The sequence below is a fragment of the Colletotrichum gloeosporioides genome (assembly GCF_011800055.1).
Source record: "Colletotrichum gloeosporioides strain Lc1 chromosome Unknown consensus_19, whole genome shotgun sequence".
In the NCBI taxonomy this organism is placed as follows: domain Eukaryota; kingdom Fungi; phylum Ascomycota; class Sordariomycetes; order Glomerellales; family Glomerellaceae; genus Colletotrichum; species Colletotrichum gloeosporioides.
This window is the reverse complement of record NW_025544664.1, coordinates 106,310-119,369: the sequence shown is the minus strand read 5'-3', so window position 1 is coordinate 119,369 and position 13,060 is coordinate 106,310. Positions and strand designations below refer to the sequence as shown.

Below are 13,060 nucleotides of genomic sequence, written 5' to 3'. Positions count from 1 at the left end.
GGTGTATCGCTTGGGTTTTCCGCTGTTTCGGTTTTGGAGATATTGAATGGTCTAAGGCGGGCAAGCCTTTGGTGATCGCAGTCTGCTGTTGTGCATCTGGTGAACTCTGCAAAGGGGTCAGCGCCGCAGGACAGAAGAACTCGGATAACCTGGGAAATGGCTGGCCATTCTTCCCTCGGCGCCGGTTTCCCTAGTTTCCCTTTGGGGTACATCTTTGTTGCCGCATGATGGAGCGGATACCACTCATAGTTTGGGATTTCATCGTCGTTCCAACGACGCACAGTGAGTCCTCTAGAATCAAGTTTGAAAGTACCCATGGGACTCCGTTCCAGTCTCATGTTTGGGTCAACGCCTGACGACAGTAGCACCCCAAGCACTTTATCATCTTGTCTGTCAATTGCCGCAAAGAGGACGTCGGCTTTAATATCAGCCCCATGCTCGATCAAAAGACGAATGATCTCTGCGTCAGAACCAGCATATGTGAGACACGTGCGCCCCATCTTGTCAACGGCATTCGTGTCCGCACCCCCGAGAATGAGCAGGCGAGCTGCGTCGCGGTGAAATGGCCCAGTTCCTATCTTTTCTCCGCATTCAAGGGCAATGTGAAGCGGCGTTTGTCCCTTGTCGTTCCTCAGCCCAAGGCTCGCGCCACGTCCGATGAGATATGGTAGAGCTTGCGCCACATGCCACCAATGATTCCCCCTAGCAAGTATATGCAGAGCACTTTGCATGGTCTGCCACTCATCGTTACCAAACTTTATGGTGCTCCGGCTCATTTCGTTGATGTCGGCGCCGAAGTCTTCAACTAAAAGACATAGTACATCGAAAACTGGAATCTCCGTGTGGATGGCTTCCAGAATGAATGGCCTGGAACTATTGTCTGACTCCTTCTTCCGCATCCAGGAAGAATCGATTTCGGTTCTCGGATTTTCTGTGTTCCTTCCTACACGGCAGACGCCCTCTTCTTGTCTCTTTTTGGCTTCCAGCTGGATGATGCGACTCACCAAACACGTGAAGCCGCCATGTATTAGTTCTTCTAGACCAGTGAGCCGTAGACGCTGATTTTCGGCGAAGAAATCGACACCACAGTGGAACAGCTCCTCCACAAGATAATATTGGTGTCGCTTTAATATCGACCAAAGTAGCTTTCGATTCGGTCTCCCCTTCTTTATACCATGATAGTTCCGCAACGCTGTGATGGTGGCCTCATCGCGGTACTTGACGAGGTACTCATCGAATGGTGATTCTTCATGGCCGAATTGGTGACAAGAGGGCCCAAGTTGACGCTTCTGCGATACTGCAGTCCAACACCTGAGGGTGTAATCTCCACATCCCAAGGAGGTAGTTGAAATCCCTGCGAGCTTCTCATCCCATCGGCGTTCTTCCCAAGGCCATGAGAGGTCTGCACCCCTATCAAGGAGCATGTCAATAATCTCACCGAGTCTGGCTGTGTCTTTTAAGAGATGATTGTTGCCGATATATTGGGGACGGGATAAGTCTGAGAGTTTGAGACCAGTCGCGTCTCCATTTCCTGGCTCAGGGGCACGCCTATGAGGAGCATCCCACAGCGCATTTTCCGCTTCGAATAGGTCGCAAGCCTCGCGAAGACCGGCGACCTTGGCATTGGCGCCTGCCTTGAGTAGCATAGCAACAACTTCGGGACGGCCTGATATACAAGCGTAATGAAGAGGTGTTTGGCCTTTCTTGTCTTTAAGATTGACACCGGGGATAGGCAGGGGGCAATCATCTGCTAGCCAAGCACCTCGACGTGCGTCTTCAAATCCAGCTAGCTGGTAAAGAGAGTCTAGTAACAGTCCGACAATGTTGCTTTGCCTGCTTCTAACGGCGAGGTGGAGTGGGGTCAAGTCCTCATTGGTTGCAACATTCGGGTCAGCACCTGCGTCGAGCAGCTTCTTGGTATGGTATTCTGAAGCGGTGACGGCAATGTGCAGCGGAGTAATGCCGTCTTCGTCAGCAGCGTCGACTGTTTCCGCCCGTGAGATGAGCAGATCGAAGGGGTACGTCGCGTCCGGTTCGCTCGACCCTCGACGAGCCTTACATGACAGGTTGTGAAGTGGCGTTCTTCCTTTCTTGTTCGGCTGCTGAGGGTCAAGTCCGAGGTCCAGGAGCTGCTTCCAGACAGGAATGACGCTGGTGGAGTTCTCGAAATTTAAAGGATGCCAGCTGAGTTCGTGGAGCAAGCCATTCCCATCTTTGTCGACAACATGCAGATCGAGCCCCAAGCTGATCAAGAAATCCAGTCGGGGATGTTCCTGGTAATTGAATAGTCCCTTTGGGCTCCCAGGATGGTTTCTCACAGCTTCGTGCAACAAACTGCGACCTTTGGCATCGCAAGTGTTGATAGTGGCACCCCGTTCTATCATTGCCTTCATGTCTCTGTGAGGGTCTTTGCGATCGGAGGTCCGGGACTTGACCATCCTGAAAATTGCGGTACAGCCATGTTTGTCTTTGGCATTGATGTCAGCTCCGGCACTGAGTAACATGTCCCATATCTCTTGCGCATATTCGCCTGATAGCCTCATGACGTCCATCGGTGTCATGTCAGACTTGTTTCTGAGATTGACGTCGGCCCCTGACTCGATCAGTTTCTTGATGATTCTTGCGTCTGGGTTAGACTTTCCGAGGGCGACGTGCAACACCCCATTACCCTCGCTGTCCACGACCTTACAGTCCGGGCCATACTCTAAAAACTTAAGAGTCACGAATGTAGCGTTGCAATCGAGGAGGAAGAAGAGCGGCGTCTTTCCATTTGAAGGTACTGCCGCGTTGAGATTCGCGTGGCCATTCTCGATCAGTTGAGATATATTGTCTGTATTTCCCGGATTGTGAAGGGGTGTGTGGCCCTTGTTGTCGGCGATATTTGGGTCAACGGATCTTTCTATCAGTAAACTCATCCACACAGGATTGCCTTTTGCCGCATGCAGCAGCGTCGATCCATCTGAAAATCGCTGGTGGATATTCTCACCACACTCGATGAATGCCTCAAGAACCTCTCTAGCCGCTAAAGGGTCACTTGTTAGAGGTGTTCTATTAGATCGAGTCGGGCCTTCGCAGGCAATGTACAGGGCAGTAATATCCCGTCTTCTCCGTGGGTCGGATGTGTTTTCGGATTCCTCAATATCGGACTCGGAATCGCCGTGGGAGTCGTATTTTGGCGCATTAGAGCCTCCGAACTCTTCGTCTCGTTGACATTGGATCGTAACGTCTGCGCCACTCTTAAGAAGTAGCAGAGCCGTCTGTGCACTGCCACTTCTACAAGCTCGAAACAGAGGCGTTCCACCTCTGATTTTGCGGTTGATGTCAACGCCAGGCTCCGCCAAGATTCTGTTGACAATCTTGTCCTGGCCTCTCTCAGCTGCCCAAGCCAACGCTCGATGAAGCGCCTTCGTGTCATGTAAGAAGGGCAAAAACGCCTCGACTGTTTCCAAATGTCCATGATGGCAGGCGTACTATTGAGAGAAGTCAGTCTTCCCACGGCAAACCTTTCTTCAGCAGTGCATAAGCACAGCCAAGCTGGACTGACCATGAGCGGAGTGTGTCCTTTCGTTCTTGATGCGTTACCACACCAGTTGTCAGAATTCTCTTTCGTCTTCAGAGTCAGCGGGTTGACGTCTGCTTCGAGTAAAACTTTGACAACCCCTGCATGGTTCATTGAGGCAGCTCGATGAAGAGGCCTGAGTCCCTCATTCTCATCTCGGTCTGGGTTCGCGCCTGCGTCGATCAACGCTTTAACTATGTCCTTTATCCCACACTCAGCTGCCCAGAAAAGTGGCGATCTGCCGTTGACATCTACAGGGTCAACGGCGGCACCCGGTGCGGTCAGCTGATGCCTCACCCACTCGGATAAGCCATATCTGGCCGCGATATGCAAAGGGGTAACGCCGCCAATCCCTTCCTCCCAGCGAATCTCGAGCCATGTGTTCAACCGATGAGGACTCTCGACGAACATATCTAGTGCCCGGTTGATCTCCTTCTGTGGATAGCCTTCGCAGGTCGATTTGGCAAGATGGACGTGCCAGTTGCTTGCTGCATAAGCAACGAAGGGATATTTCAAGTTTGCTTCAGCAGTGTCTAGTCTTTTGTAGACGCGTCTGGGTTTATTTGAAGGGTGGTTTGCTGATTCGTCTTTCTCGGGACTCATCTCATCAAGGCAACCGGCCTGTAGGTAATTCAAACATGCTAAACCAAGTCTGGCGTTCGTCTCTCCGGAGGTCAGAATATGGTTTGCAGAATTGTGGTTCCTGTTGATGTCTGTGAGGTACTCTGTGAATGTGTGGTGAATCACACAGACGGTCTCATCGGGCAGTATTTCCAATAAAGAGCCACAAGCGGCTCTCACGATGTCTTTGCTGAGCTTGAGGTCTTGATCGACGAGACTAGGATGAGTGACATTAATAATATCGGCCATCTCCAGTAGGCTAAGCGGTCGGGTGGCGTGTGTAATCCATTGCAGAATGAAGAGCTGAACGTCTTCGGGAACACCAGACCTCCGAGAGTGTTCACGGAGCAGGCTGGAGTACATGGCAGACATATCCTGAAGGAGAGCTTTCAGAACCTTCTTGGCATTGGCTCCTGGCTTGAGGAAGGCGTCCATGGCGAGTTTGGCATATAAGAAGATGCCATGCGCTTGACCCGGGATAGCCTCCCTGATGACCTTCTGGTCCTCTAGAGATACATCTGAAGATTCCAAGCTCGTTCGAACATAGTTGGCAATGTCGACGTCAACCATATCAGACTGCAATTGAATCTGAGAATGGTTGGAACCTCTCATGAGTGGCTCCATCTCAGGCATGAATCTGCTGGTAACGAGCAATTTGACTCTGTGAGGCTTCCAAGTCCCGAGCTCACCCAGAGCGCGGATGAACGTCCAATGGTGCCGATCCATCTCGTCCAAAGCGTCAACGATGCAGAATGCTTTCCCATGTAATCCGGAAAGTGCCATCCGCAGATCTTTCCAGAGACCTTCCATCGACATGCTGTTGAGAGATCGCTTGTTTTCGACGTATCCCTTGATCTGCTTCTGCAGAGGCGGGCTGTACAGCAGCAATTGATCCAGCCAGTCTCTCAACAGCGAAACCGGTTCATGGTTGGCGTCAATGATCTTCCGAAAGAAGAAGTACAGCACCGGGGTTCCTGGTTGATTTTGGGATAGGTCTCGGACGATTTTGGACGCCAAGACCGACTTTCCAGAGCCTGGTATTCCCTTGATCCATAAGAGTCCTTGCTCTTCATCTTTGAGCCAGTGGTTATATGTGCTGTTGGATGTGATCCATTCGCCGGTGCCTGGGGCATGGGATGAGAGGTGCTTTCGATATTCGCCGCTTTCGACGTCATATTTGGTGGGTTGCAGCCAGGCTCTTAGGTTCTCGATTACCTCGGGCGGCTCTGGCAGAATCTGATCGGGGTTGTAGTCGCTAATGTCGTCTCGGCCAATCACGACAGCGTCGCTGTCGCTGTGACTCGCGGACATAGTTGTCTTCAGGTCCAGAACACTAGCTTTCACTGCGAAGTTGAATTGAAGATTAATGTCAAAGCCGCGCGTACTATGTTGGATTTGAAATATCGAGCCAGATGACGACTTATCGCGCACCAAAAGAGCACTGGTTTGGAACAGAGAGGAATTTGAACTGGCGGGAGAAACAGATAAATATGACGTGGAGCAGGATAAAGCGATTGAGAATCAAGCAACCAATTGCCTTGGGGTTGGAAGTGGCTGCCTGTTGTGGGTGGCGAATCACTGCTCAGCGATGTGAATCCTTCCAATTCTTGGCATCCCTAAACGAATTCTTCCAGGGGTTTTGGCCGAGAGGTCTCCAATTCAGTGTCAAGCCATAAATGTCAGAAGGATAAAAATCCTACCAAAACAATAGTCAAATGAGGCCTAGAAGGTTAGAGCCCGATTACCCATGCAGCAGGCCCGCATTATGTCAGTTACGACCAGTGCTGCGCTTTATGGAGCATGATTAGTTGATCCATTCTTGAGGAATTAATTGAAACTCTATTAATATCTCCTAAGACGTAACCACAAAGCTCTTAGACTTTATATCCCACCGTTTGTTTCTGAGATGGGAGTGGGATACCGATACTGGTACTGAATAGCCTAGCTAAGCACCTCCACCGCCGGCCCGCCCTGCCGAGAAATGGAATGTGGCATCAGATCTTGATGTTTGAAGCCTGGGATGATGAACCCTCAGCGCAAACTCAAAGATATTGCGGAGACGATGAGGTTCCATCCCACATCTAGTGTTTCTCAGTCCCTGCATCCACGTTGCGGGATCGACCCGAAACCTAATTCATGGGTTTGGCTTAGGTTGCGACCCTGGGCCTTAGGATGGGACCGTTTCCCAAGCCAATACCCTAATTGCCCGAAGATATTCTTTCATATACTGAGCCAATGTAGGCAAAGTTCTGCCGAGAATGCGGATGGTAGCGATGCTTGCCTCCATGAACAGTCACCTGAACCATGTCTTCATGGATCTAGTCATCAATACACTGAACACTAACGATGAACAAAAGTCAACAGCCTTCAGCGGTTGATCGATTAGACATGGACTTGAAGGTATGTGAAAATCGAGCTCTTGGTGTTTTGAGACGGAACCATAAAATATTCGCCGTCGATCTAACAGTGCCCCCGCTCCGCAATATCTCCGCGGCGAAACTCTATTTCGCGGCCCCTGCATCGAGAACTCCGTGGTTAGTGCAACGCGAATCACGTTCCAATCTTCTTTCCTATCTTCACAAGGTACACCACAATGGGCCGAAGATCAAAACAGACATCTTGCTTTCCATGTGTTGAGGCCAAGAGGCGCTGCGATCGAACACTCCCGGCCTGTTCCCGATGTCTAGATCGGGACGTTGACTGCGCATACCCGCCGGTTCGCCGGTCGCGGCTCCCTCCGCCAACAGACTCCCTTAACCCGGGGCCACAGTCCGTTTCCAATTGGGACTTGGATACCAGATGGCCCGCAATACAGGATGAGATGGACGACATTGCCTTGCAGGTGGAGGGTATCGACGCCCTAGCGGACACCTTCTTTGCTTCCGACCATGCAGCTGATGTGCCGAGCACTCTATCCCTCGGAATCGACCACAACCTCAAGGCATCATCATCATCCTCTATAGCAAACCCTCATCAGTCGAACAGTGAAACGAGCCCGAATCAGCTTAGCCCCACCGTGGAGCGTCTAAGCTGGTTCCTGAATTCCCCCTCCTGGGCCATCGCCTACCACTACCAACCGCCAGGATCCATCCCTCCGGCCGCCGTGTTTACCAACTTCGTCCGAGGCCTGCAGGACTGGCTCGTCCGCTTCCTCCGCAAAGGCCACAATCCATTCATCCACCGCAATCTCTACACCGAATCGAGCATGCCGCGCTGCCTCCAAGACGCGTATGCCGCCATCGCCATCGCGCAGAACGTCACGCCGGACAACGAACACGTTGTCGACGCCACCTCCGCGACCTACATCCTGGACCTGATTGCCAGCCACTCGGCGGCGGAGCCGGCGTTTTCCCTGCTCACCACGAGGGATCACCTCGCTCGCACGCAGGCCCTCCTGATCCACCTGCTGCTGTCCCTTTTCTCTCCCTCCATATCCCGCCGCGCCAAGGCAGAGAGCCTGATCGACACGCTCCGCCTGTGGGCCCAGCAGCTCTGGGAGTCTGCCGCGCTCGACGCGACCTCGTCGCCCATCTGCTCGAATACCCTGTCGTTGCCCGAAGACGCTGGCGCCGACACGACGGACATGGTGCAGAATCTGTATCGGGCGTTTGTCCTGTCAGAGTCGATCCGCCGGACGTACCTGCTGACGAGCATCGCTACTGGCGTGTACGGCGCTCTCAAGGCAACGTGGTCCGAGACGTGCGGCGGGGATATATGCATCACCGCACGCGCGGAGCTATGGGATGCACCTTCGTCCGCGCGATGGGAGTCTTGCGCTCGGAAGGCGGATCCGTTGTTTTTGCATAGTTTGCACGGGCAGAGCTTAGTCGAGCGCGGGATACCTGCTGCGGAGGTTGATGAGTTTGCGAGGCTGCTGTTCACGGTGATGTGGGGGCTTGAGAAGGTAGAACGTTGGGTTGTGAGCACTGGTGATAGTGTGTCCGTCATGTATTGAGGATTTCCATATATCTGTCATGGTGAACCTCGGATTTGGTTGCAAGCAAAATTACAGGACTTGGAACAAGCCACAAGCAATAGGTCTTTTCATACATGTAAGCAGCTCAGGGTACTGTTCGGCGATGAATTGGGAACAAAATTTGCGTATATGGTCCAGTACCTCGCCATGTTCTTCTTTCATTATTACCAGGCTTGCAAAGGCGGCAGACCCTCATCCGCTAGTCTTTTGTTGATTTCCTCCGTGGCGGTGTTCCAGAGCCCCTTCACCTGCTCTTCATCTGACGCCACCGAAGCAGGAACACCAATGTTTCCCACCGGCAACAAAAACCGCCCTTTGAACACGGCCAGATTCTCCTTTACGTCTCTCGAAGCTGCCGCAAACACGGTGTTTGCGGCACCTTGCTCGGGAGAGAGAAACGTCAAGCGCGCAATGGTCCTGGCCATGGCGTTATTGATCGAAAACACCCCCTCCGTGGCGACCTCTCCCGGGTGCACCGCAACAGATATGATGGGCAAGCCCTGCTCGTCCAGCCGTCTCTGCAACCCTTGCGCGAAAATGAGGTTGGCCGCTTTGGAGACTGCGTAGCGGATCATGTCGAAGCCAAAGGCGAACTTGCCGAAATAGCGCCATTGCCAGGGGTGCGACGGGACTGGGTTGCGGAGGCAGTCGGGCGAGGTAAAGGGGAACTTGAAGCCACTGGGTAGCATCGCAACTTGTGCGGTGGAGGTCAGTGTGACGATGCGGACGTCGGCGTCTTTCTCCGCCGCGGCACTCTGGAGTAATGGGAGAAGGCGGTTTGTGAGCGCAAACGGGCCGATGAAACTGTTGTTGCTAGTCAGAAGAGAATTTCGTATTCCACTCGCTGAACTTACTTCACAGCCATGTGAGGCTCCCATCCCGCGCCAACTGGTTCGTTTGACCATGTTGCTGCTGCTGCATTGTGGACTCCCTAGTGTCAGCAGCAATTGCAGAGGCGGAGGCGAGTAAGGGCTCATACTCAATATGTCAACTTTATTCTCCTGAGTCTTCAACCAATCGACCGCGGCCGTGATGCTGCGCATATCCGTAAGGTCTATCTTGACCCATTGAATAGTTTGCGGCTCGATCTTGGGGCTCTTGTCTAGAATGAGCCTTCGTGTCTGCACACCTTTGGCCTCGGATCGCACCGCCAGATACACTTTGGCGCCATTTATTGCAAGATATCTGGCTGTCTCACGCCCAATATCGCTACTGTAGCAGGGATTTTGTCAGCTGAGACTTGTCGAATGTGGGTGAGTTGACTTACTTTGCGCCAGTGACGACAGAAATTTTTCCCTGTAGTGAAGGAATGTTCTTTTCTGGATCCCACACATTTGCCATGGTTCTGGAGGTTCAAGAAACAAGTACGAATTTCTGGTTGTCTTTTCCAAGGTATTCTCATTCAGGGCTGAACAGCGTGCTGAAGACTGGTATATATCTGCGCTGCAACTATATTTTTCCAGGAATCAAATAACGTTCTCACATATACTCAAATACACTGCTGCAACTATTAACACCACAATAATCTCAGTCCTCCGAGAAGCATGCTCAAGATTTGCGGACATGGAGCGGAGGATCTGCGGACGTACCGCGGAAGACAGTGGGGCCGGGGAACCGGAGCTCACGGCCCCATTTCTGAGGCGTCAGTCATCGGAAAGCCATTCATCCCGGCACCTGTAGCACACGACCCAACAGCTCGCACATCAGAAGCAGTGAAACCACAGGTGCAGCCTTCGGGTCTCTGTGATTTGGGACGATCGGCTGTCTCTCATTCGCAGGCGCTGGTTGGCTGCCTGAGTTTTGGGTTCTGCAATGGCGGTTTTGGGCCCAAGCTCCTGCTGCGTCTGGGATGGCACGTGCCTCCTGCCGGATGGGAAGCTCCGCCCAGCGCTGTGGACGCACTCACCTACGTCATGGGCTGGTCACCCTTCGAATTCCACCACGCAACACGCCTGCTCGTCGCGACTTCACGTCAACAACCTCCAAGCTCTTATCGACGAGATTCACCACATCCGACCCGGGCATGAATGAGTTGACGCGCATATCCAACACATCGTCCTACGGCTTCAATATCAAGTGGCGCGCGATGCTGTCCTGCTTCGGGTTCGGCAAGTCGCGCGAGGATCGCGAGCGAGAGCCTCTGCTGCCGCGCTACAATGACGACACGGCGCTCCAGCAGCGGCTGCACGAGAAGCTGCACACGTATCAAATGCTGAGAGCCCTCGGCAAGGGATACATGCCGTCCAACGAGCAGCTCATCGTCAACCTGCGCACGCTGCTGTCTTGCGACATCCTCAACCCCGACACGCCAGACCTCAGCGACTCTGGGCGCAAGCTCATCCTCAACGTCAAGCTCCTGATCAAGCAGCTGATTGAGCTCCTGCTGCACAAGAACGACCAGGACCAGATTCAAGATTTTATCTGGTACTTGACGAAAGCTCGCTTGTCCATCGACGCCTACGACATTGGTGCTCGAGCGTCAAAAGCCAGGGCCAGAGCCGATACAGTTGCTGGTGGGTCGATCCCTACTGACACCTTAACACCGTGGATGCCATGGACTGGGAGGACCCCATGTTCCATCAAAGTCAAATAGATGAAAGCCTGACTGGACTTTAAACTGACAATTGCCAAGCATACAAAAGCTTACAAACCGTCGGCTCTCTCGTGTTAACCAATTCTGACTTTCGCCTTTTGCTATCGGACCTCGGCACCATTGGTCGAGAGGTTTTCCGCGACACAGCCTTCACCCTATCCGACGTGTCCAAGCAGGCCGCCAAGAAAATCGAGCCCTCCAAAGAGGAAGAGGAGGCTCTCCGACATCCGAACGGGGACTCGAAGCCTCCCCCTTCCAAGGACGACTTCCAGGATGAGGTCGTCGAGGTTTCTCAAGTCGTCGCTGATGGCGTCGCCAAAGTCGCAGATGAAGCCAGCCAGAGTCTGGTGGATCATGTCACCGGCGACGAACAAGAGACCATCGTGCACCGATTGAAGAAGACGATCCTCAACTTGCGCGACCGCAAAGATTACTCTGACTCGGTGTCCACGCTGTCTCTTCTGATCAGGCGGTATCTTTTGGTGTATTCACACGCCATCTCCGACACCATCGAAGTTGCACAGGATGACATCAACACCAACCCCGAGGCGGATCGGGCCCTGAAGAACTTCTGGCTCTTTTTGACCTCTCTCGGTGATCGTAACCATTGGAACGAAGTCGAACGCATGTTCAAGGTTGTTATGGAGCACGGCCGAAGCGACCCTGAGTTTGACGAACTTGTCAGGCAAATCGGCAACTTGCTGCAAGACATGCTGACGGACCCCGACTTTTTCGAACATGCCGAAGACCGCTTCAAGGAGTTAAGGGCCAAGTCAAAAGAGCTTACATCCGAGTCGTCCGTCAGGGATGATCTCGACGCGTTGCTCGACAAAGTTCAACTGGCTTTGCACTCAGTGCTTGAAGATGCCGACATCAAAAAGGTGCTCAACACCACCCAAAGAATCCTCAAAATTCTGTCCCCTGCCCATCAATACACGAACGGGGAGCTGGTGGCGGACTCTGTCAACGTCTTCATCCCCTTGCTGGTGCAGGCTATCCAATACGTGCCAATTCCTCGCTTGGAGGTTTCAGCACCGGCAATTGACCTCCTTTTGGAGAACCTAATTTTGGAACCAGGGCGCACCGTCAACAATAGCTCTTTCCTCCCCTACAAGATCAATATATCGACCCAAAATGATGTCGAAATTCGCAAGGCCCGCTTCCGGACGACTTCCACAGTGAAAACGCTGATGCGAATTACCATATCGGGCCTGTCAATTGCCGCAGAGGATCTAGGCTTTTGGCTCCGCCTTCATTCGGGAATATTGAGGTTAGCCGATGCTGGCATCGCTGGATTCCACCTTGATGAGCGGGGGATCGATGTTGCCATTGATGTGGAGGTCGGAAAGGAGCGACTTGAGGATATATTGACTCTGCACAATGTCCGCGTTCGCATCCACCATCTCGACTATACGCTCCGCAAGAGCAAATTCGCCTGCCTCGCTTGGGTGCTGAAGCCGATTATACGACCAATTGTCAAGGCCGCATTGGAAGCCCAGATTGCTGCCAGCATCGGCGAGTTGCTTCATTTCGCTAATAGAGAACTTCTTTTTGCTCGTGAGCGGCTCAGGGCTACCCGCATCGCCGACCCGCAGGACTTGTGGACATTCCTCAAGGCCGTGGCAGCGAGATTGGTGCCTCCGGAGGATCCAGATCTCTACACCCGAGTGGGCGTTGCGCAACCCGGCCGGGGTGTCTTCAAGGGGGTCTATGCCCCCGGCAGTCTCGTCAAAATGTGGAACGAGGAGGCGGCCCTGGCAGGCGACCGAGTGCACGAATATCAGAGAGACGGGTGGCGCAATGCAATCTTTGACATTGGCACTACAACGGTCTGACGTTGCAGTGCTGCTGGCGGGTAAATGGCGCAGTCGCAGTCAACCGACGGAAGCTGCAGTTTGTACGAAAAAACATCAGGGACAAGACACGGCACGGAGGGCAACGGTATGGAGTCAAAAGCAGCATGTTTTGTGATGTATTCCTAGAGGCGATAACAGGGGAAACAGGACCTTCTACAGAAATGGCAAGTCCTTAAATCATCAAAAAGCATGTGCTTATGGCGCAAAGTGGCGGATGCTTCCGGCAGATGCGCTGCATGCTACGCTGCCAGCAAGCAGTCTGTGTGCTAGCTGTGCAGCTTCCCGAAAGCAATCAGCCGCCGGTGCAATTGTTGTCCCAGCCTACCATCGAGACAACTTGTCAGCCTGCAATGCACAGGTTGCTGCCGCCGTTGTGTTCGCTTGATACCTCAATCGAGCAGGAGCATAGAGACACGATCCGTGCCAAGATCAGTTTACCATAGCTTCAACAGATC

General features: G+C 52.9%; 3 protein-coding genes across 3 annotated transcripts; 1 reads left to right on the top strand and 2 right to left on the bottom strand.

The window, feature by feature from the left end:
- Positions 1-943: 943 nt before the first annotated feature.
- GCG54_00006320 (uncharacterized protein) lies at positions 944-5,491 on the bottom strand (the record flags this gene model as incomplete). Its single annotated transcript, XM_045406329.1, has 3 exons — positions 944-979; positions 1,005-3,404; positions 3,545-5,491. 3 exons carry the CDS (start codon positions 5,489-5,491, stop codon positions 944-946), a joined length of 4,383 nt encoding a protein of 1,460 aa, XP_045267621.1.
- A 2,829-nt stretch (positions 5,492-8,320) lies between these two features.
- GCG54_00006319 (Retinol dehydrogenase 12) lies at positions 8,321-9,500 on the bottom strand (the record flags this gene model as incomplete). Its single annotated transcript, XM_045406328.1, has 2 exons — positions 8,321-9,368; positions 9,424-9,500. Coding segments are annotated over 2 exons (1,125 nt in total), but the record flags the coding sequence as incomplete, so codon positions are not given.
- Positions 9,501-10,179: 679 nt separating this feature from the next.
- On the top strand, positions 10,180-12,584 carry GCG54_00006318 (uncharacterized protein; the record flags this gene model as incomplete). Its single annotated transcript, XM_045406327.1, has 2 exons — positions 10,180-10,669; positions 10,789-12,584. The coding sequence occupies 2 exons, from the start codon at positions 10,180-10,182 to the stop codon at positions 12,582-12,584; spliced, it is 2,286 nt and encodes a 761-aa protein (XP_045267619.1).
- Positions 12,585-13,060: the final 476 nt, after the last annotated feature.